This window comes from Bos indicus, chromosome 9 (genome assembly GCF_029378745.1).
Source record: "Bos indicus isolate NIAB-ARS_2022 breed Sahiwal x Tharparkar chromosome 9, NIAB-ARS_B.indTharparkar_mat_pri_1.0, whole genome shotgun sequence".
Lineage (NCBI taxonomy): Eukaryota > Metazoa > Chordata > Mammalia > Artiodactyla > Bovidae > Bos > Bos indicus.
In genome coordinates this window covers 92,493,452-92,518,928 of record NC_091768.1, presented here as the reverse complement: position 1 = coordinate 92,518,928, position 25,477 = coordinate 92,493,452, and the positions used below count along the sequence as shown (strand labels likewise).

The 25,477-nt window shown below is 41.7% G+C and overlaps 1 protein-coding gene across 1 annotated transcript in view; it reads left to right on the top strand.

The window, feature by feature from the left end:
• The window catches only part of NOX3 (NADPH oxidase 3), a 66,058-nt gene that overhangs the window by 23,162 nt on the left and 17,419 nt on the right, over nucleotides 1–25,477 (top strand). Inside the window, exons 8-10 of the mRNA XM_019967005.2 lie at nucleotides 1,562–1,654; nucleotides 3,995–4,248; nucleotides 10,906–11,068. Coding sequence (XP_019822564.2) covers nucleotides 1,562–1,654; nucleotides 3,995–4,248; nucleotides 10,906–11,068 — 510 coding nt within the window. The remainder of the gene's footprint in view (nucleotides 1–1,561; nucleotides 1,655–3,994; nucleotides 4,249–10,905; nucleotides 11,069–25,477) is intronic.

The window sequence follows — 25,477 nt, the reverse complement described above, 5'->3', positions numbered from 1 at the left end:
ATAAATGGAGCCTTTATCAGGCAAACAAGAGGCTCCCAGGGAAAAAGCACAGAAGGTTGATGTAGGTGAGAAGAGGTGCCATGCAAACAGACCTAGAAATAAACAAAAGAGCTTCGAAGAAACAAGAAAGACAACAAAAGCAAAAATAATGCTGAAGGGCTTGTGACCTGCCAACAGACAGACAAGACAGAGAAGGCTAATGAGCAGGGGAGTAATGAACAAGGAAGATGAGGAGTCGGTCGGTGAAGGTTTAGTGAATATCCGTGTTCAGGAGAAAGGGACGCCCTTATTGCTATTAAGATAGGATTCTAAGAGTAAGGTCCAGTGGATTTAGAATTCCAGGGAGAGAACTGAGGGAAATGAGGAGAAGGCTTGGGTTCTACTCCTGGCTCTCTGCGACCTCACCCCGTGTCCCTGACAATTTATACCCATTCTTGGAATGTTGCTTTTTCTTCTTTAAAAGAACTAGGCTAGATTTCCAAGAACCTTGATCATCCTAAAATTCAATGAATTAATGAGTCTCTAGTGTGAATCAAGTGTCTGTTCTTCATTGAACAGAAAGAAGCACGATTACTTGGGAAGAGCAAAGGCTGGGTAGTCAAGGCCATCTGGGTTCACATCTTCACTGTGAACCTTGTTTATCACCTTTGTGACCTGGACAATTTGTGTCATCTTGTTGAGCCGCAGTCCCCTCTTCTGCAAAATAAAGAGAATATCATATGCCTCAGAAGGTTGTTTGATTAAATTTGAAGATTAAATCTTCAAAATTTTTAAGTTCCCATTCCTTCTCTTTTAAGGAAGCAGACACCTTAGGTTGTAACCCAACCCCTGGTACAAGGGTAGCCCCGTGGAACCTTAATACAGCAGATTATACTCAGCAAAGGCTAACACAGAATGGAAATGTTCCCTGTCACAATTCTCCAGACAAGTATTGAGGCTTTTGTTCTGATTCTGTTAATCTAGATTTACAATACTGTGAAACTAACTTTGCTTTATTTCAGATGACACAGACTATGCCCATGTGTGTGAAAGTGTGTATATGTGTGTGTGAGTACATGGGTGCATGCGTGGTGTGAGAGTGTGAGTTGTTTTAGGCAGACCCGCAAAGTTATGATGCATTCTTGGCCCCCAAAATTACTATTTGAAATGTTTTTTGTTGAATTTCTCATGTCCTGTATTGACTCAGTAATGTAGTTTGTAAGCCTTTGACTTTGGTTGAGTTTGGGAGCATTTATGACCCTATCATATATAACATAAACATCAATCTACTTTCTATTTCTTTGCAAATTCAATTATTTCTAATTACATAAAGGCATCATTGATCAAGTAAGCATAAAAACCAATACAGAAGAGTTTAATCTCTTAAATAAGCTTGTAGACTTCAAGGCATAATTGAATGTTATAGTATTTAATACAAGGAGACATCTTTGTTGTTGGTAACTGGCCCAAAGTTAAAGGAAAATGTCTAAACCCCGTCGCGTTATATATTGATTGGTTCAAATTGAAAATATTTGGATTCCATTTTCATTTCCTTTTCTTCTCTCTTTGCCGCTCTCTGCAGGCTTGGAAATGGGTTTTAGGCCCCATGGTCTTGTATGCATGTGAAAGAATAATTAGGTTCTGGCGATTTCAGCAAGAAGTTATCATTACCAAGGTATGCATGTAGGTTTATGTCTGAATAAAAACCTGAGTGTAGATGAAAATTTTTTATTGGCCCAAGTTTTTAATTTGCCATTTTTATTGCAGAACCGTGTGTAATTTAGAGGCTCATCTTCTGTTCTAATAATTGCTTGTATCCTGTGCATCTTTTAGTGAGACTAATTTTACTGAAGACAGGGATCAGGGCTCCCGACTGGTACACAGAATTCTGATAAAGGTTATACTACAGCCCTGGAATCATCTGTATTTCCCTTTATTTTGGTGTCCTCTAGGGGAAAAGGCAGGAGGGCTGAGTATGCTTTACATGGATCACAGTGTCTTAGAGTATAATCGCTTCCTCCACCACATAAAAACATGGACATTGCAAACACAAAAATAATGTATATGTATTTTCAAGTACACACACTCACATTTGGAACTGCTGAGCAGAAGATGGGGGAACAGTTGCCCTTGGGTTTAGATGGAGAAGGGGCACTGGGGGGGAGTTCAAAATGGAGAGGAAGGGGACTTGCCCTAGTGAGTGAAGGCAAGAAGGTAGTGTTTTCCAATCTTGACATATCTCATCCTTGCTCCCCAATTTTTACCTTGAGCTGGAGGAAGGTCTCAGCAGATAGGTCAAAAATACATGCCCAAGCAGTAAAAGCGAAAGTGTGAAATTGTTAGTCACTCGGTCATGTCTGACTCTGAGACACCATGGACTATAGCCCGCCAGACTCCTCTGTCCACAGAATTCTCCAGGTAAGAATACTGGAGTGGACTGCCATTTCCTTCTCCATTTCCTTAGCAACCCAGGGATGGAACCTGTGTCTCTTACATTGCAGGCAGGTTCTTTACTATCTGAGCCACCAGGAAAGCCCTGGCAATAATAGTAGTGTAATAATAACTCTGCTTTTGATTAATAAGAGTAGAACTCCCGTGTCATTCTGCAACATATTGTGTTGTTTTACTTTCTTCATAGCATGTGTCATCTCCAAATACATTTCTTATATATGTTATTATTTGCAATAAAATAAAATCTTCTCTACCCCAGCTAAGATATATGCTACTTGAGAGTGAGGACTTTTTTTGGCTTCATATTATATACTATATCCCCAGTCCTAGAATAAGTCTGGAATAGAATATACATTCAAAAAGCATTTGTTGACTAAATGAATGAATGAATAAAAAATGAACACATGCCTGGGAGACTGAAAATTTACCCCAAAATCTCCCCTCGGATGTTTTAATGTCTTAGAAGAAATTCTCTGCTAACCAAACCCATGCAGCTTTGCTAATACAATATTAACAGAATACTCTATCTCTTTAACTGTCTTCACGAAAGCAAATGCACAGAAATTCCTTCATATTTCTGTTTTAAGCTGCTTCTGTGTTGCTGTTTTTAAGTTAAGCACCAAAGAATATCAAGCTGTATCAAAAGCCAGACCGTAAAACTTCTGGAAATCTACTCAAGCTGTTACTAGGGAGACCATTTAACAGCTGAATCAGAACGAGATCAGTAGGGAGAGGAGAAACTAATGATTAAAATGCTGTGAAATTCTCTTCTGAATGGAAAAGTACTGTCACAGGATCCAGACACTAGATTTTGGTCCCATATAACTCCTGTCAAAAAAGAAGACATGGGAGCCTGGAAAAAAGAGATATGTCTAAGGAGGAAAATTAATTCTTTGTCTCTGATAAGTAGCAAGTTATAGAGCACTTTACAAAGCAATAGATTTTGCATCATGCTTTCTTACATCTAAAACACAGAGCCTAAGTAGGAGACTGGACAAGGTTTGAATAACACCAAACCAAACCAACAAAACATTTCAGAGTTTGAAGATTGTTTCATACTTAGAATGAAGAAATACCAGGGTTAGTTCACAAAGGATAAAGAAAAGATACACATCATTGAAAATGGTAACAAACTAGACCTACATCTTAAAACAACATGAAGTTAATTCTGTGGCTATTTCAATAACTTTAAGGCTAATTATGTGCTATGGATGAAATGCTAGCTTATATTCTCTTGAAATTAACCAGCCTGAAATTAACTGTGCTACCGAAAACATGGTCACTGAGACAAAAAATCATGTGCTAGACATTACTTTGCCCCTGATGCAGCCGCACAAATTTCTGGCCTAGCCCCTGAAGAAGATTAATGTCTTTCTGGCTGAAGTTGCCAACTCAGACATGAAAGTTGTGGCAATGATCCTTGGAAACTCATAATTAATGGTCTATGTCAATTACACCTCAAAAGAGTTGATATAAAAATTGAAAAAGCTTTGATGGGATGAAGGCCATTGTCTTATTATTTAACCTAAGTGAAAGAACCAATGACTCTCTTGCTGTGATTTAGGTGGTAAGCCATCCATCTGGAGTGCTAGAACTTTGCATGAAAAAGCGTGACTTTAAAATGGCACCAGGGCAGTATGTGTTGATCCAGTGCCCATCCATATCCACGCTGGAGTGGCACCCCTTCACCCTCACCTCCGCTCCCCAGGAGGACTTCTTCAGTGTGCACATCCGGGCAGCTGGAGACTGGACAGAAGCTCTATGTAAGGCCTTTGGAGTAGAAGGACAGCCCCTGAAGGAGCCCTGGAGCCTGCCAAGGTGGGAGCCCATTTCTTTTTTATGTATAAGTTACCATATTATAAAAAGCAAGGTCCTTTAGTGCATCAACATGCTGAGAGCTTCTGCAGTATCTTAATTCTAGATGGTAAATTTGAAACCATTTTTAAAATTTGAGTACGAACAAGTACATTTCTTTAAAAATCAAATGATCAATAAAGGCAGGTCATGATCCAGGAACAGGAAACGTTTTGCTTTCCCGGGTCTAAAACATCACTTTGGCGAATTACAAGCCACTTGTGATGCCTAACGCAGCACTGTGCACTTTTTGCTGTCATAGTTTGTGGTTGGACAAGTCAGTCCAAAACAACACCCTATTTAGAAAAGCCTCAGTATGCAACAGAGTTTAGTATAGTCACCACGCCTTGGTTCCTCTTAGTAATCAATGGCTTAAAATTGATTCCCCCTCTTGCTACAGGATTACCCAATAAGAACTCAAAGCCTATGTTTAGGGCTCCAGTAAAACAGGGACACAGACAAAAAATGTTGGGATATACATTGTGAAGAAATTTGAGAAAATCATAATTTTTCACTGCTTTGGGCACAGAAAGAATGTAATACAACCCCAGGAATCTCTGAGACAAGCAGTGACTAAGGAGTCCAAGAGGAGAAGCACAGCCTCGTGAAGAGGAAGAAAACTCTTCCTCTAAACTCAGGAAAAAGAGAGAACAAGACCTCTTTTTTAAAATTTTCACATTAACAGATATACACTACTATATATAAAAAAGATTACAAGGGTCTGCTGTGTAGCACAGGGAACTCTAATCAGTACCTTGCAATAACCTGTAATGGAAAAGAATCAGGAAAACAATAGATATATGGCTCAGATGGTGAAGAATCTGCCCACTTGAGGGAGACCAGGGTTCAATCCTTAGGTCGGCAAGATCCCCTGGAGGAGGAAATGGCAACCCACTCCAGTATTCTTGCCTGGAGAATGCCATGGACAGAGGAACCTGGTGGGCTGCAGTCCATGAGGTCGCAGAGCTGGACGTGACTGAGTCACTAACACTAACATATGTATGGATCACAGAATTGCTTTGCTGTACACCTGAAACAATATTAATCACCTATACTTCAATAAAAATAAATAAACGAATAAAAGACTTTGCCTTCTGAGGTAAAATGGAGGAATTTCTCGACATTGGTACTAGAGTTCTCAGCAACTTATATCTACAACCCAAAGCCAAGGGCCTCGGCATTTGACAACCTGGGTTCAAAGCCTAATTTTGCATGTGATCTTGGAGGATGTATGTAACACCTGCCTCAGTTTCCTCCTCTGTAAGATGAAAATGATAATAATAGAACATAGGTTCTGTTGAGGATTAAATATGATAGTCAGTATGATGCTCTTTGCATAATGCATAGTAAAAAAAAAAAAAAAAAAAACAGTTAGCTACCCTCACTATTAGCAAAATAAGAAAGGTCATCTACCACAGAGATGACAATGAACGTGCTGATGAGAAAGGGAGGGCAATGTAGATAAAAAAGGTCTTGGGTTCAGAGACAAGACCGAAGGCTGATGGGCGATGCTGATGAGAAGCAATAGGGACAGTGTGATGTGACTGCTGGAGAGGGAACTTGTTTCTAAGATGTTATCAGAAACTGGATCTACATCAGACAGGAAGTACCTGAGTGAACTTGATAAACAAGAATTTGTGCAAAGGCAGCCAGTTCAACGTTGAGAGAAACGGAGGTGTTTTGGTCCACAAAAAGAACCATCAGAGTGTCGTGAGGGCTAGATTCGGCTGGTTAAAGGCTCGAGACGCAGGGACGGGGAAAGACCTGGTTTGTGTTTCTCAGGAAGGTAAAAGCCCGTGAGTTGTCAGAAGGCAGATCCCAGTGAGACAGGAGGAAAAACTAGACCAGCCCCTTGATGGAACATGGGGCTCTGCAATTTCACGTGGGAAAGTAATCAGCAATCAGGAATGTGAAAGGAGGGATCACTGTATCAGCAGGGAGATGGGATCTAATATTTCCTCCCGCTGCTCCAGCTTAGATTCTCAGTTTTATGTAGAAATGTATTTATTGTGCATTTCTACGAATTATGACACAATTCTTCTTTGGGTTTAATTGTTATCTTTTATCATCAGTGTCAAATAAATCCCAAATACAATGAAGTATAAAAATAACCATAAGACGTTTTAGTTGTGGACAGTTTCTGTTTTTCTCTCTCTCTCAATTCCCTTTATCTAATTATTTACAAAAGAATCTACCATGGGCTGAGATACAAACCCTTTCTGATTAAGGCCTTTTTATTTTTATTCTTCTATTTCCATACATCAATATGTAATAAAAGCCTTATTAATTAATATTAATTTGAGGAGAGTTAATTTGAATTATGAGGAGGTTTGGTATATGGAATATTTTAAAATAAACCCAATTGAACTTTCATGAACACATAGTAAGCCCAAATGGGCCAACCCCGGGTGCCTTCAATAGACACTCCTTAGGGAATGATTATGAATAACTTAGAAGCTTTTTAATTAGCATAGCTTTGTTCGTATGTAAATGTGTGCTTTTGGAATAGTTGAGGTTATTTAATACATTCTGTTGATTGAAGTATTTTAAACATTCACAATCTACTCAACAAATTGTTATTGAACAATCCACGCCTTGTAAGGTGCTGGCTTGCAGTGGTGGGCTAAGACAGATACGGCCCCTCCCTCCTCAGAACTTACAGTCTAGTGACCAAACAGGTGCAAATCAAGTCGTGCACACACACCAAACCCACCTGCCAATGCAGGAGACACAGGAGACTCGGGTTCAATCCCTGAGTCAGGAAGACCCCCTGGAGAAGGAAATGGCAACCCACTTCACTATTCTTGCCTAGGAAATCCTATGGACAGAGGAACCTGGAGGGCTACAGTCCATGGGGTCACAGAGTCAGACACACACGTAGGGAACAAAGACCCCACATGCTGCGTGGTGCCGCAAACACACACACACACACACACACACACACACACACACACACACACACCACCCAAAACAGCTTTAAAATTACACGAATGATGAGGACTGCAGAGGAGAGATCAGTTCAGTTCAGTCACTCAGTTATGTCCGACTATTCGCAATGCAATGGACTGCAGCACACCAGGTTTCCCTGTCTATCAACAACCCCCTGAATTTGCTCAAACTCACGTCCATCGAGTCTGTGACGCATCCACCATCTCACACTCTGTCATGCGCTTCTCCTCCTGCCTTCAATCTTTCCCAGCATCAGCGTGTTTTCTAATGCATCAATTCACATCAGGTGAGCAAAGTATTGAAGCTTCAGCTTTAACATCAGTCCTTCCAATGAATATTCAGGACTGATTTCCTTTAGGATGGACTGATTTGATCTCCTTGCAGTCCAAGGGATTCTCAAGAATCTTCTCCAACACAACAGTTCAAATGCACCAATTCTTCAGCCTTCAGCTTTCCTTATGGTCCAACTGTCACATCCATACATGACTACAGAAAAACCATATTGTTGATTAGACGGACCTTTGTTGGCAAAGTAATGTCTCTGCTTTTAATATGCTGTCTAGGTTGGTCATAGCTTTTCTTGTAAGGAGCAAGCGTCTTTTAATTTCATGGTTGCAGTCACCATCTGCAGTGATTTTGGAGCCCAAGAAAATAAAATCTGTCACTGTTTCCATTGTTTCCACATCTATTTGCCATGAAGGGATGGGACCAGATGCCATGATCTTCATTTTTTGAATATTCAGTTTTAAGCCAGCTTTTTCACTCTCCTCTTTCACTTTCATCAAGAGGCTCTTTAGTTCCTCTTTGCTTTCTGCCATAAGGGTGGTGTCATCTGCATATCTGAGTTAATGATATTTCTCCTGGCAATCTTGATTCCAACTTGTGCTTCATCCAGCCCAACATTTCTCATGATGTACTCTGCATATAAGTTAAATCAGCAGAGTGACAATATATAGCCTTGACATACTCCTTTCCTGATTTTCAAATCTGGATTTTCAACCAGTCTGTTGTTCCATGTCCAGTTCTAACTGTTGCTTCTTGACCTGAATACAGATTTTTCAGGTCTGGTATTCCCATTTCTTAAAGAATTTTCCACAGTTTGTGGTGATCCACAGAGTCAAAGGCTTTAGCGTAGTCAATAAAGCAGAAGTAGATGCTTTTCTGGAACTCTCTTGCTTTTTCGATGATCCAACAGATGCTGGCAATTTGACCTCTGGTTCCTCTGTCTTTTTAAAATCCAGCTTGAACATCTGGAAGTTCTTGGTTCACAAACTGTTGAAGCCTAGTCTGGAGAATTTTGAGCATTACTTTGCTCACATGTGAGATGAGTGCAACTGTGTGGTAGTTTGAACATTTTTTGGCGTTGCCTTTCTTTGGGATTGGAATTAAAACTGACGTTTTCCCAGTCTTGTGACCACTGCTGAGTTTTCCAAATTTGCTTGCATATTGAGTGCAGTGCTTTCACAGCATCATCTTTTAGGATTTGAAATAACTCAGTTGGAATTCCATCACCTCCACTAGCTTTGCTCATAGTGATGCTTCCTAAGGCCCACTTGACTTTGAATTCCAGGATGTCTGGCTCACTAGGTGAGTGATCACACCATTGCAGTTATCTGGGTCACTAAGATCTTTTTTGTATAGTTCTTCCGTGTATTTTTGCCACCTCTCCTTAATCTCTGCTGCTTCTGTTAGGTCTGTACCATTTCTGTCCTTTATCGAGCCCATCTTTGCATGAAATGTTCCCTTGGTATCTCTAATTTTCTTGAAGAGATCTCTAGTCTTTCCCATACTATTGCTTTCCTCTATTTCTTTGCATTGATCACTGAGGAAGTCTGTTTTATCTCTCCTTGCTATTCTTCACAACTCTGCATTTAGATAGATATATCTTTCCTTTTCTCCTTTGCCTTTAGCTTCTCTTCTTTTCTCAGCTATTTGTAAGGCCTCCTCAGACATCCATTTTGCCTTTTTGCATTTCTTTTCCTTGTGTTTGGTCTTGATCCCTGTCTCCTGTACCATGTCATGAACCTCCATCCAGTTCTTCAGGTACTCTGTCCATCAGATCTAATCCCTTGAATCTATCTGTCATTTCCACTGTAAAATTGTAAGGGATTTGATTTAGGTCATACCTGAATGGTCTAGTGGTTTTCTCTGCTTTCTTCAATTTAAGTCTGAATTTGGCAATAAGGAGTTCATGATCTGAGCCACAGTCAGCTCCTGGTCTTGTTTTTTCTGACTATATAGAGCTTCTCCATCTTTGGCTGCAAAGGATATAATCAATCTGATTTCAGTATTGACCATCTGGTGATGTCCATGTGTAGAGTCATCTCTCGTATTGTTGGAAGAGGGTGTTTGCTATGACCAGTGCGTTCTCTTGGCAAAATTCTGATAACCTTTGCCCAGCTTCATTCTGTACTCCAAGGCCAAACTTTCCTGTTACTCCAGGTGTTTTTTGACTTCCTACTTTTGCATTCCGGTCCCCTATGAGGAAAAGGACATCTTTTTTGGGTGTTAGTTCTAGAAAGTCTTGTAGGTGATCATAGAACCAGGGGATAGATACATGGTGTTATAAACCATCTAATACGGTATTTAACCTAGTCTCAGGGATCCATGAAGACTTCCCCAGGGAAATGATTACTGAGATATTATGGGAGGATAACTGTGAACTACATAAGAAGATAGAGGAGAACTCGGGGCAGAGTTTTCCAAGTGATTAGTTGGATTATCATGGGCAGAGGCTCCACGGCCAAAGAGGGTCCTGTGTTCCCTAAGAAACAAAAGAAAAACCAGTGTGAGAACTGGTCATGAGAGATGAAGTAGAATCCAGGGGGGTCAGTCCATTTAGGACCCTATTAAAGACAATTACGGGCTCCCCGATTGCTCAGATGGTAAAGAATCTGTCTGCAGTGCAAGAAATGTGGATTTGATCCCTGGATCAGGAAGATCCTCAGGAGAAGGGAATGGCTAACCCATTCCAGTATTCTTGCCTGGAGACTCTCATGGACAGAAGAGCCTGGTGGGCTACAGTCCATGGGGTTGCAAAGAGTTGGACACAACTGAGCGACCAAGCTCACAAAAAGACAATTATATTTATTCAATGAATATGCATTATTCTTACAAAGAAAAAATTTGCCTACACAAAGACCACCTACCTGCCCCTGGCCTGATTATCACAGATTTTTAAGTTCGCATAATCTAAAATAATGAGTTTTAGAAATTCAACATAACTGACAAATTATTCCAAAATTATATTTATTCCAAATGAATAGCTTCCATTAGACTAAAATTATATAAACATACTAAGAAGTGGGATGGAATAAATAAAAACAGGGGGGAGTTACATTAGCAAAAGGAGAGATAAGCCTTCTAAACCACCTTGATACTTCTTCTTTTTCCCCTTATGGCAGCTGGGGAGAGAAAAGAATAAAGAAAAGGCATCTTTTATCAGTCTTCGTGATGCAAAATAAGCTTCTAAGAACTGTAAAAGGAGCTGTGCTGTGAGGCTGGCCACCATATCTCTACACTCTGTGTGTTCAAACAAGGCATTCTCGAGCACAGAGCTAACCTCCCCGCACACTTATGCCAACACATCCTATCCAAAGCACTGGTTTAGGATGGCTTTGTTTTTAAGAGTAGAGTAATCTGAAAGTCAAACCGCGCACTTTGTGATTGCAGGCTGGCTGTGGATGGGCCGTTCGGAGCTGCACTGACTGATGTATTTCACTATCGAGTGAGCATGTGCATTGCTGCGGGAATAGGGGTCACTCCCTTTGCAGCTCTTCTGAAATCTATCTGGTACCAATGTTGTGAGGCACAAACACAGTGCAAGCTGAACAAGGTATGGAAAAAAATCATCAGCTCACCCTTCCATGAATTCAAAAGTTCAACATCCTTCTATCTATCATCTGCTGATTCCTGGGGAGGGTTTTAATTAACTATGAGGGATAAACTCAAGGATCCTTAACTATACTTATGTTCTTAAAAATCTCCATTCAGTATTACATTTATGAGAAGGGTTATGTCTAATCTTGTTAAAGATGACAAGACATAAATTTTATTGCTTCATTGCCGTTACAGGACATGTAATTGCTCATGTCAGTAAAATATGGACAGGCTGCAAACGGCTATGTGACTGGGCTGCAGTGAGTAATATTAACAGGCAGGCTTTGACTCTTGGGCTTGTTACTGTGGTTTAAGGGTATGATTCAATATCTTCATCTCGTAGACTCAGAGTCTTAATTGAGAAGCAAAAATGGCACAGTGGGGATTCATTTGTCTGCTTGCTGGTTGTTGTCATCCAAATCCAAGTCTCTCTTTTGTCATTTCTTGAATGTTCTCAGACTAACTTCCTCCATAGTTCCCTTCCTCCCTTTTTCCATTTCTCACCTGAACCCTCTTAGGGTTAGCAACAGACACTGGAGCAGCCAGAGAAAGGGATGTCAAGTTGAATGGTGTCAACTCCGGAGGACCCAGGACGCCTGATGAACTTGGTTCTGGTCCTTACCCTGCCACTTCTCTGGTTGACACTTTGGCTGTAGTTTCCTCATCTATCCAAGGAAGAGGCTTGATTAGGTCAGCGTGTCTCCATGTCTTCATATAATGGGGTCCACTGAAGAGAATTCTGTAGCCAAAGGATTCCAGAAATGCTATGATAAATCCCTCTTTAGACGAGTCACATCTTCTATTCGCCTATTAAATAAGTTCTGTAAAAAAGAACATCATTCAGTTTTGTTTCACCCACCCTTCTCAAGCATATTTACCCATGGAAATTTTCTTCACTTCCCATCTTTAAGAAATGGCACTCTCAATATGGAGAACAGCATGGAGATTCCTTTAAAAACTGGAAATAGAACTGCCATGCTGCTGCTGCTGCTAAGTCACTTCAGTCGTGTCCAACTCTGTGCAACCCCATAGACGGCAGCCCACTAGGCTCCTCTGTCCATGGGATTCTCCAGGCAAGAACACTGGAGTGGCTTGCCATTTCCTTCTCCAATGCATGAAAGTGAAAAGTGAAAGTAAAGTCACTCAGTCATGCCCGACTCTTAGCGACCCCATGGACTACAGCCTACCAGGCTCCTCCATCCATGGGATTTTCCAGGCAAGAGTACTGGAGTGGGTTGCAATTGCCTTCTCCGATACGACCCAGCAATCCCACTGCTGGGGATACACACTGAGTAAACCAGAATTGAAAGAGACACATGGTACCCCAATGTTCATCGCAGCACTGTTTATAATAGCCAGGACATGGAAGCAACCTAGATGTCCATCAGCAGATAGATGGATGAGAAAGCTGTGGTACATATACACAATGGAATATTACTCAGCTATTAAAAAGAATGCAATTGAATCAGTTCTAATGAGGTGGATGAAACTGGAGCCTATTATACAGAATGAAGTAAGTCAGAAAGAAAAACACCAATACAGTATATTAACACATATATATGGAACTTAGAAAGATGGTAACAATGACCCTATATGTGAGACAGCAAAAGAGACACAGATGTAAAGAACAAACTTTAGGACTCTGTGGGAGAAGGCGAGTATAGGATGATTTGAGAGAATAGCATTGAAACATGTATATTATCATATGTGAAATAGATCACCAGTCCAGGTTTGATACATGAGACAGGGTGTTCAGGGCTGGTGCACTGGGATGACCCTGAGAGATGGGATGGGGAGGGAGGTGGGAGCGAGGGTCAGGACAGGGAACATATGTACACCCATGGCTGATTCATATGAATATATGGCAAAACCACCACAATATTGTAAAGTAATTAGCCTCCAATTAAAATTTAAAAAAGAAAGAAATGGCACTCTGAAGCACTGGGGAAAAGCCAGACTGGAAGATATCTGGAGGTGGCAAATTCTCAACTAAGAAGTTAAAGTAAAATAAGCTCCCATCTCATGAGTTTCCAAGTGACAGGCGCTTGACAAATGCTTTCTCGTTCTATTTTTATAATCGTCCCAGCAACCTTAGAAAGTAGGTAGCATAATCTCTGTTTTCCAAAGGACTCCAAAGCTTTGAAGAGACTACACTCACTTTCCTGAAAACACACTGCTAATGAAAGATAATACCAGCATTCAAACTCAAGTCCATCTGGCTCTCTGGTTTGACATACACAGTACATGGTAAACATGACTGCCACCTGCCGTATTGTAGGAAGACCGTGGAATTCCTGGCCAGAGAATCTACCTCAGCTTGATTCCACCCTCACCAGAAGCATCAGTGCATCAGTTCACCTCTCTGAGCTATTTCCTGATCCACACAACAGAGAAATAAGATTATATATTCAACCAGATAGTTTTAGTAACAAATAAGACAAATAAATGATGTAGAAATATTTCATTGTAAATGTGTATGAAAAGAAAGTGATGGTCACTCAGTCATGTCCAGCTGTTTGCGACCCCATGGACTGTAGCCCACCAGGCTCCTCTGTCCATGGAATTCTACAGGCAAGAATACTGGCGTGCAGTTCCTGTACTGTAGCAGTTCCCTTCTCCAGGGGATCTTCCCAACCCAGGGATTGAATCCAGGTCTCCTGCATTGCAGGTGGATTCTTTTCTGTTTGAGACAACAGGGAAGCCCAAGAATACTGGAGTGGGGTAGCCTACCCCTTCTCCAGGGGATCTTCCTGACCCAAGAATCAAACTGGGATCTCCTGCATTGTAGGCAGATTCTTTACCAGCTGAGCTACCAGGGAAGCCTGCAAATAGCTATAAAATTATATTAAATGTGTACTATATCTGCCAGACATATAAAAAGATTACTAGTTCATGTCAGTCATTCAGTTGTGTCTGACTCATTGTGACCCCATGGACTGCAGCATGCCAGGCTTCCGTGTCCTTCACTATCTCCCAGAGTTTGCTCAAACTCATGTCCATTGAATCAGTGATGCCACATAACCATCTTATCCTTCATCATCCCCTTCTCCTCCTGCCTTCAATCTTTCCCAGCATTAAGGTCTTTTCCAGTGAGTCAACTCTTCTCATCAAGTGGCCAAAGTATTGGAACTTCAGCTTCAGCATCAGTCCTTCCAATGAATATTCAGAGTTGGTTTCCTTTAGGATTGACTGGTTGGATCTCCTTGCAGTCCAACGGACTGTCAAGAGTCTTCTCCAAAACCACAGTTCAAAAGCATCAATTCTTTAGTACTCAGCCTTCTTTATGGTCCAACTTTCACAGCCATACGTGAAAGTCTCTCAGTCATGTCTGACATTTTGTGATCCCTATAGTCCATGGAATTCTCCAGGCCAGAATACTGGAGTGGGAAGCCTTTACCTTCTCCAAGGATCTCCCAACCCAGGGATCAAACCCAGGTCTCCCACAATGCAGGTGGATTCTTTACCAGCTGAGCAATAAGGGAAGCCCCATACATAACTACTGGGAAAAAAACATAGCTTTGACTATACAGAACTTTGTTGACAAAGTAATGTCTCTGCTTTTTAATATGCTGTCTAGGTTTGTCATTACTAGATTACTAGTACTACTACTAATACTAATAGCCTAGGTTCAACAATCTCTTACTTCTAGAAGGCAGGGAGTAACAGGGACTTACACTTTCATTCCATTTTACAGATGAGAAAATTATAATACCTCTTTCAGATGAGTACTGTCCTCAGATTACCAATGAGAAAGCAGAAGCACAGAAAGCTAGTCAATAACAGAATAAAAGCTTGAATCCTGGTTCTTCTTAGGTCAGTTCAGTTCAGTTCAGTCACTCACTTGTGTCCAACTCTTTGCGACCCCATGAATCGCAGCATGTCAGGCCTCCCTGTCCATCACCAACTTCTGGAATTCACTCAAACTCACGTCCATCAGGTCGGTGATGCCATCCAGCCATCTCATCCTCTGTCGTCCCCTTTTCCTCCTGCCCCCAATCCCTCCCAGCATCAGAGTCTTCTCCAATGAGTCAACTCTTCGCATGAGGTGGCCAAAGTCCTGGAGTTTCAGCTTTAGCATCATTCCTTCCAAAGAAATCCCAGAGCTGATCTCCTGGTTAGATCTCCTTGCGGCCCAAGGGACTCTCAAGAGTCTTCTCCAACACCACAGTTCAAAAGCATCAATTCTTCGGCACTCAGCTTTCTTCACAATCCAACTCTCACATCCATATATGACCACTGGAAAAACCATAGCCTTGACTAGACGGACCTTTGTTGGCAAAGTAATGTTTCTGCTTTTCAATATGCTATCTAGGTTGGTCATAACTTTTCTTCTTAAGCTATTAAATCCCATCTTCTTCTCTTTATACCACAGTTAAGTTTAACTAAGTGTCTTGCTCTGTTTGACCTTCTATAACAAAATGCCATAGGTGGGGTGGCTTTAAGCAACAGAAATGTATTTCTCACAGTTCTGGAGGCTGGGAAGTCCAAAGTTAACACATTGACAGACTTGGTGCCTGATGAGAGCCCAGTTCCTGGTTTATGAAAGGTTATCTTCTAGCTCTAACTTCCCACTGCAGAAGTGGGCAAGGGAGTTTCTTGGACACTGATAGGCACTAATGTCATTCAAGAGGGCTCCACCCTCCTGACCTAATCACCTCCCAAAGTCCTCACCTCCAAATGGGAGCGGGGGGTGGGGGCGGGGGGTAGGTTTCAACATTTGAATTTGGGGGAGGGGGCACAAACACTCAGCCTAGGGCATAAAGCAAGCAAAACAGATACTGTTTACACATGTGAACCCCACTGCAAAGCTTTGTTATTGTTTATGCTGATTTCCATCTCTGTAAACTCTTTGCTCTTACTGTCTACCAAGTCAAACTGATTTATTCAGAAGGCTCATTGCTTCATTGTTCTCATAACACTAAAGGTCATATTATGCTTCACATGCAGAACGTGATGGGATTGTATGTCTCACTTGCATTCACTTATTCACTCAATGAGTATTTATTCAGCCTCTACTATGTGCCATAGGCAAAGCTATGGTTTTCCAATAGTTATGTATAATGTGAGAGTCAGACCATAAAGAAGGCTGGGTGCCAAAGAATTGATGCTTTTGAACTGTGGCGTTGGATAAGACTTTTGAGAGCTCCTTAGACTGCAAAGATATCAAACCAGTCAATCCTAAAGGGAATCAACTCTGAATATTCATTGGAAGGACTGATGCTGAAGCTGAAGTTCCAATACTTTGGCCACCTGATGCAGAGCTGACTCATTGGAAAAGACCCTGATGCTGGGAAAGATTGAAGGCAGGAGGAGAAGGGGACTGCAGAGGATAAGATGGTTGGATGGCATCACCAGATCAATGAACATGAGTTTGAGCAAGCTCTGGGAGATGGTGAAAGACAGTGAGGCCTGTTGTGCTGCAGTCCATGGAGTCACAAGGAGTCAGATGTGACTGAGCGACTGAACAACAGCAACTTCATGCCAGGCCCTCTCATGCTGACATGAAAAGCCTACCCCGTCCTCGTATCAGACTCGCAACGCCAGACCCTTCTCTCAACATCCATTACCCCTCTGCTCCCCTTTTATATGATTTATCTTTCCTTTTTGTATTAAGGTTCACAAATTACCTTATTTCCCTTAACAGATTCTGAAGTCCTTGAGTGTGTCTCCTCTGGATGTCTTCATAATTAGATATGTGTGTATATATGTACACATATACACATATATATATTTATACATGCATACACACTATAAATTTTAAATAAACCAATGAGTAAATAAGTGTCTACATGCCCCCCAAAATTAAAAAATGCCTTCTTCACAATTTTCTGTAAAATTCTAGGTTACTGAGAATAATTTTTTTATTTAAACAAAATGTTTAGTAACTTTATAATTAAAATAATGCATTCTGATTATTTTATCATAAATAGAAAAAATTCTTCTAAGAATCCACAGAATCTTAAAGTCCTTATAGGATCCCACAAAATCTTAATACTGTCTCCTCACTCACCATTCCATTATTACTCATGGGCTCCGTTTATGGGTTTTGTTTACGGATTTTCTTAAGGCTGTTTCAGTGGGAAGGCAAAGGAGTGATCATGAAACCATAAAACAGGAACTTTGATCTTTATTCCAAAGAATAGAAACCATGGAATTGGAAATAAAACACAATTGTTTCATGACTTATAAAAGTTGAGGGTAATATTGAGACAATCCGCTGAAAATCAATGTAGAGGTTGTAGTATATGGGAGAAAAGAAGCTAAAAGCAACTGAAGGGTTCAACCTCTCAGCTTGGCATCTGACAATACTTAGAGTGGCAAGTGACTGGTCCAAAGTCCCTACCTGGCTAGCTACTGGATCAGGATAGGAGACTGTGCTTTTGATTTCAAAGCTCTTTTAGGAAAGAAGTGAGGTTTCATGCTATTGAAAGTTTAAACTGAAAATAACACTTGAGATCTACTTCCTCAAAATCTGCATGCTTGAGAAAAGTTTAGGAAATTGCTCTGTTTTAAAGCAATGCTGTGTTTGTTTGAATACAGCTATCATTAGGCTTATGTAACTAATATTCATCAGGGCCACCCACATGCCTTTGAGATATAAATACTACTCCTTCCACTAAACTGTCAGCATCTCTATAATTTTTTGAGTGCAGCAGAGCAAAGCAGTGCATTCTTATCTAACTACATCTTCACAATTATAGATCTGGGCCATAGTTTTCAGTGTTCTGTTTTGCAACAAGGAAAGGGGAAAAAACAGCAGAGAGATGTAAAGCTGAAATTTTAAGCTTAAATAATTAAATGTGATTGGTGGAGATTTTCTTCTTTTTTGTGTAAAACACCGGTTGGCATAAAAGCAGACTTTTTTTACATAGAAGCCTTGTGTTGCAAGTCTATAGTCAAAAATTTGCACGAATGCTATTTTAGTTGTGACCATTGCAAGCTGCATCTCTTTATCCTTCTCCTCTGATACACTATTCCAGAACACTTCTAAGTAAAATGTGAGAGAATAGCCAGTAGAACTCCTGCTTCTTCTTTGGTCATAGGTAGCACTTTTTGTTTGATGCTGGGATTTTTCAAATTTCTTTCCTGCTATGTTTTTTATTTAAAATAGTGGGAAGAACGGGCAGAGGAAGAGAGAGATGTGATTATGAGGAGACGTCCCAAGGAAGCAAAATAGCAATAAGTATAATGATGCTCTGCTGTGAAGAAAATGGGTAAAAGTTGTAATATATTAAAGGAATATTTTCAACCCGACAGTAAGAGCCAACTTCACTTAGTTGGAGGCAGATGAGAACGCAGTGCTCCTATAGGATGAGGGAATGAGGGAAGGGGGTGTAAGCGGCTAGGAAGTCTCTGTGATACAATATGGAGGAAGCTGAGGGTAAAAATGCCCCTTGGCAGTAGACGCCCCCCAACTCCTGCCCAACTGGGATGATTAATTCTACATCACACTCAATTTGTGAAAAGAGCTCTTGAAAAAAATTAGGACAGTTTGCTTGTACAAACTGTCAAAATGATGAATGGAATAGGTGTGTACAAACAGGGAGGGAGGGGGCAAGTGCTGACATAAATGCTTTGGCCTCTACATTTGGTTTTCCTGGTATCACATCCGTGCAGTCAGGCGAGAGGACGGCCAACGGAAGGATGTGGTTCATTTTCTTAAGTGCATATGTAATCTTCAGATGATAATAAAATAGATTCTAGAAAAACTGAGATAATCTAATCTCTTCATAAATTGTCTTCCTTCATCAGCTCAATAATACATAACTGTGATAATGGGTATTTATAGTGTGTCCCATGCAAAATGGCCTTTGGGTTCTTAACCTAATATAATAAACAGATAATTCAAATAAAAAGACAGCATGGGCCAGTGGGAACAAGGCAAAGAGGCCAAGAAAGGCAAAAATCCATACTCTCCTTAAATATATTAATAAAACAAAGGAGGGCCTGCTCCCTTTTCTAATGAATGAAAAATGCATTTAATTTAATCTGTTTAGCTTGAGAAATTATTTACTTTCACTTTCCCTCACCCTGGTGCTCTGGCTACTCCTGGAATTGATCATCTCTGAGAACTGCTGAGTGTTCTGATAAATTGAACCAGGGAGCACGAAGCCAGCTTGCATCTCCAGGAGACACACGTGCATCTCATCTTTCACTAGGCAGCCTCAAAAGAGTCCAGTTCCCCAGAAGCCTTCTCCACTGCCCTGTGGGGGAAGTGACCAGTATTAATATTTTTAATATCTTGGTTTATTAACCACACAAGCTATACATGACTACAGGGTTACTGTAAAAGATTCAAAGAAAATACTCACTGAAAAATCTCCCTTCAAAAAAAAAAAAAAAAAACCTCCCCCTTCAGAACAGATCAGTGGTTGCCAAGGGAGTTGGAGGAGAGCTGGACTGAACTAGGATTTGAGAGGTTAGCAGATGTAAGCTATTACATATAGAATGGATAAAAAACAAGGTCCTACTGTATAGCATGGAGAACTATATTCAGTCATTATCCTTAGATAAACCATAATGGAAAAGAATCCAAAATATATATATACATATGTGTGTGTGTGTGTGTGTGTGTTAGTTGCTCAGTCATGTCCAATTCTTTGTGACCCCATGAACTGTAGCCTCTTAGGCTCCTCTGTCCATGGGATTCTCCAGGCAAGAATACTGGAATACTGCAGTGGGTTGCTATTTCCTTCTCCAGGAGTACATAGATATATATATGTACTTCAATTTTTAAAAAACAAATGTAAGTATGGCTTTAAAGAGAGGAAAGTACACTGTTCTGGGAACCCTTAAGATGAAACACATCATCTTCATTTAGCTGGTTTTTTAAAAACTCATTTCTGCTTAAAAATAAATTGGTTTAGCGATTTGAAAAAACCAAAAATCTCCCTTTATTCACCTTCCTTCCCAAACTAACCACTTGACTCTCCAGGGTTCTCATCTGAAACAGTCGAGCACCTTTTATTCCGTTCCTTTCCTGCACATTTGTGTACACATACACACCTACACACATATGTTTATTTTTTATAGTATTACAATAGGGATGTGGGGTTGGGGAAGGAAGGAGAGAGAGAAAGATGCGCAATTTATGTTTCTGTTTCTCATTCTAACATGGCCTGGAGCTCCTTCAGGTGTCAATGCCTATTTATTGATTTTATTTTATTTAGTGCCTTCAGTGAATTCTGTAGTATAACTGTCTCACAATTGATTTAATCATTCTAGTATTAATGAACATTTTGGTTGTCTAACAAGTATTAGAACAAACTGAGGCACAATGAAGTTCAGTCCCCATTCACAAGGCAAAGCAGCAGCATGGCCATGAAACAGTTAACAATAACAGTAATGGCTTTCAGAAAAACTCTTATGGGCTTCCCTGTTGGCTCAGATGGTAAAGAATCTGCCTGCACTGCGGGAAACCTGGGTCCGATCCCTGGGTCAGGAAGAGCCCCTGGAGAAGGGAATGATTACCCACTCCAGTATCCTTTCCTGGAAAATCCCACAGACAGAGGAGCCTGGTGGGCTACAGTTCATGAGGTCACAGAGTCGGACACAACTGAGCAACTAACACTTTCGCTTTCAAGGGCTAACATGATTAACAAAGGCCGGTCTTAGTCTTATAATGGATAATGGGAAAAACAATCTTAAAACTTTACTTCTTTAAAACTTGATGTGGAAGCCACGTTAGGGAAGCTTCTCAATAAAAACGAGTTGCTTCAAAATCTGTTTGCTATTGTCTTCATCCAGGACGACCTTGGCGAAAGAAACCACAAAATAAAAACCAGGACAATAATAGTTACCATTTATTGAGGAGGTATTATGTTTTCTAAATATCAGTCTCAGTCTTTATCTTTTCAGAGACAATAGTTCTCTTTTTGAAAAACAGTCATGAGTTCCTCCATGGAAAGTCTCCATCACCCTCCTCCATTGGAGCTTCTACCAGTTCTGTTAATATTTCATGAAGTGTGGAATGTTAGCTCAGATTACTATAACAAAACACCAAGGCTAAGTGGCTTAAAACAACAAACGTTTCTCACATGTCTGGAGGCTGGGAGCCTGAAATCAAAGTCCAGGATGATCGGGATTTTGCTGGAAGTCTGAAATCAGAGCCCAGGGTGATGGGGTTCTGGGAGGACTCTTCCTGGCTTGCAGATGACCACCTTCTTACTGTGTCCTCACATGACAGAGAAAGGGAGCTCAGGTCTCTTCCTCTTCCTATGAGGGCACTAATCCCATCACGGGGGCCCACCCTCCTGACCTCATCTAAATCTAGCCACCTCTTAAGGGCCACACAATTATCACATTGGGTTAAGCTTTCAACACATGAATTTGGGAGAGAGACAGTCAGTCCACAGCAGTGGGGAACATAGGGTGCTGCCCAGGAGGAGGCAAGTTCACAGTGCAATTCCCCTGGCCTCCTGGGGTAGGAGGTCAACCCAGTGCCCTATAAATCACCTTACTGTGTGTTGAGCACGTGGAGCCTGAGGCACGTTTCACTAGTGAATGGGTTCCTCTTTCAGAACTGCGTGATGATGAGCACTGCTGAGGTTTTGAGACTGGTGCTGGAGATAAAATTTGGTTTCACTTCCTGTGGATGACCACCATCTTTATAATTCAGGAGTGACGGTGGGGACACAGACCCCTAAGTAAGGCAGATGACCCCTTTGCTCTCTAATATCATCATGTGGTATTCATTCCGTAAGCTAGGCCGGATGCTATTGAGATGGAGGCAGTATCTCAGCTCACATCTCACACGGCAGAGCACTTACTGTATCCATTAGACTTAGAGCTAAATGCTTCCGTGAAACCTACCCTTTCATCTTCAAAATAATCTTGTGAATTATTGTTCAGTGTTTTTGTTTGGGTGTTTTGTTGTTGTTGTTGTTTTTGCCATTTTAGTATGTGATCATCTAGGCTCAAATTACATAATCTGCTCCCAGTTACACAGCTTGAAGGTAGTGAAGTCAGGAAACAGGGCAGCTTGCAGGACTCCCGGGTTCACAATGTTTGGTTACCATGTTTAGTTTCCTTTCTTGGAAAGGAAAAAGCCCCTTGGAGGGATCCTGGGTCATAGATAGATAATTTTTAGCCCCATTCCACCCTCAGGAAATCGATTTGGGTCTAAAGGTTGTATTTGAGGGTGTGTCCTCTGCCGTGTTCCGTGTCTGTGAGTAACTAACCAGGCCATGGCACGAGAACCTCTGATGGAAGAGTCTGGAGCTCTGGTAGTAAAATAGACAAGTAGCTTTCCTTAATACATTTTCTAGAATTGTGTATCCAAAAATAGCACAGGGCCATTTCCCACTGGGTCCAGATGACCTGGGTCAAACACTCTTAAAGAGAAGCCCAGGCTGCAGGGAAGCTGGGGATGGGCTGGAGCTGGGACCCAGGCACCCCAAGATTGGCTGCAACGGAGTTTGTCTGGTGGCTCACGCCGGGAACAAAGTGGAAGCAGAGGCCTGTGACAGGCCACATGCGCACAGAGTTCCCCAACTCTGTGACACCATCCTGGAGCCGTCCCCTATCACGTCTGGGGATCCGTTAGGTCCACAGAAATGTGTGGGCTGAGTCCTGTAAAAGAAAGAACTTCATTACTACAAAAGTTCAGAACTTTCATCATTTTACCGAGGACGACTTTCTGTGTAACAAAACCTTTTAAAGTTACCTGAGGTATTTTAGGCCTCTGTTATTCACTGTAGAATCCTGAAAGCCGTGCTTTATTCGGGTAACTGATTTTAGGGTGGTTTTATTTTTGGAGACTGGGGCGGGGTGAGGGTTGGGAAGCACAGATCACAGACGTGCAGCCTATTGTTTGGGACATTTGTTCTAGCGTTGACCAGACCCTTCCTACGGGAGGAAATGCAGAGGTGGGACCGTTTGTCCCTTCACAGCGAGCGTCCCTCAACATTAGAAAGATGAAAGGGAAGCAAAGTAAATACGCTTTGCCTCCGTTCAAAGTCCGTCTTCTCCTTTCTCTGCCTGAAGCACTTCTCCTGGGCCCATTCAGTGCCCTTCCATTGCCTCCTGCACCAAAGCCGCCCAGTGTCACCGATGAGTCAATTACAGAGGGAAAAACACACAAAGCCATTACAAGGAAGCAAAAAAGTATAAAAGGCTTGGCAAACCCTCAGAACACTGACACACAGCTAAGCCACAAAAAAGCAAGGACAGGAATGATTTCTGTTTGAAAGAATAAGGGTCAGTAAGTGGAGGAAGCTGAGATGTGACTGTTTTTCAAGTAAGGGTGATTGGAACTGGATTTGAAATGAGAAGTTCTCTTTTTTTTTAAATGATACTTTTGTTTATTTCCTAGATGAGTATATTTTTAGCATGTTTCTTAAAGAGTGAAAATAGTAGAAAATACGTCAATGATGTTTGTTTTATACCAAATGCCACCATTAATGTTCTCAGATAAAACAACCTACCAGGGGGCAGGGAGGAGAAGGATCATAGATGAGAATGGCATTAAATTCAGTCAGGGTTTTCGTTTCCATGGGGAGCCCAGTGAGCCAAAGGCTGGGGGCCGAGGTTTGGAAATAATAATTTAAATGAGGCACCTCACAAAGTGGAAAGAAGATAGCAGTATCAGCCTCATAGGACATAAAGTCAGCTTCCCGGCCTCCATTCTCCCTTCCTTCCGCTCCCTCGCCCCCATACACCCCCCAGTCCATCCTCAAGATGCCGCCAGAGTGGTCCTTCCCGGGCCCTTCCTCAGATGACGTCTTCCCCCCTGAGCAGCCTGCAGTGTCTTGCCCTGTGACTCAGAGTAAAAGTCAAGATGGCCCTACAGCCCCCCGCCTGCACCTCCTGCCTCCCCCTCAGACCTCACCTCTTGCTGCCTCCAGCAGCCTCACTTTACCCCCACCCCCCGCCCACCCAAGAGCTCCTGCCCTGGACCTCTGTACTCTGTTGCTCTCCCAACCCTTCAACTTCCTCCATGGCCGGGCTCAAATGTCCCCTGTCCTTGACTTAATACCGCAGGATGTTCCAGCCTGTCTTCGTTTCTCTGTAGGACCAATCACCCTCTGATGTGGCCTATATTTCACTTATTCACTTATCACCATCATATTTTTCTCCCTCTAAAATGCATACTCCACGAGGACAGGGAATTATTGGCTCTTTTGTCTGCTCTTCTAGTTCCAGAGCCAAGAACACTCTTGACATAGAGTAGGCATTGGTAGATGAACGATCACCAGAGGGGCCGGTGGACTGAGACAAAAATGAGAAGAAGCTCGTCTTGGGCTGGGAGGGGGGAACACGCCTAGGAGCTACTGTTTGTCCTGAGGTTAAGATTCCAAGTGCCCTTCCAAGCAGCAACTGTCCAACAAATAGGGAGGCTCTGAACTTTTGTTCCTGACTATTAATTTAATAAATTCCTGCACAGACCTGGAGAGAATAGGCAAGATGCTTAGCCTTGAAACACATTCTGTGATTTTTCTTTTCCTCATGAATATGATCTGCTAATTAAATCTTGTCTGGAAGTTTCATAATGTGATGATGGTGAGATGCAGGGAGGGGAGGGCGAGAACACTGGCTATTGGAGGCGATATTTCCTGGTGGAGATCAGGCTGGCCCTCTCCTCTATCTTGTTAAGCAGCATCTCTTTGGGGAGGGGGTGCAGCAAAGAGCAGTAGGCAGTAGTGGGTAGGAGTGTGAGAAAAATAGGAGAATTAATAGACCTATCTCCTATGGTTTCTTCTAGATATAATTATCTGAAACCCAAAGTACAAGGCTGAGCCTTGGTTTTAGCAAACTCAAACTGCTACCTGTCACACGCCCTTTGCTAAATACAGAGAGTTAAAGAAAGAAAAAATGTTCTTCAACATCATTTCATTATAGCAGTTGACACAAGACCACTGCCGCCACCCACCAGCCTCCTTGGACACTAATATGTCTGGTTGAGAGCAAACTTCTGGTCTGCAAGGTTGATTCTGCAGTTACCATAATCTTCACCCTCTAGAGGTCATGACTGGTGAAGTCAATTAGTGAACAAGCCTTTGTGTCTCTGGAGAAGAAGGTCTAAATCCAGAACTTAGACCACAAGTAAAGATGAATAGGATTGGTCTAATGGTTTATCCCCCTTTATGAAGCAGTGAAAGGCACAGCTAGTTATGATTATTAACCTCGTTCAGACTCAGCACATATGTAAGAATGGGGTAAATTGATCCTCATCCAGAGAAACCGGCAACAACCCACAGGCGCCTGACTCTGAATTCATTCTGGGCCTTTTCAAACACAAGGTGAGTGTTCTCTAAAGAAATCACAGTGTAACTGTTCACTGGCAGAGAGAAGCATGTTATTTTGTAGAAGTGCCCATTTGGACTCAAATAATTTAATGGAGGCTAAGTAGTCTGTGATTATTGGC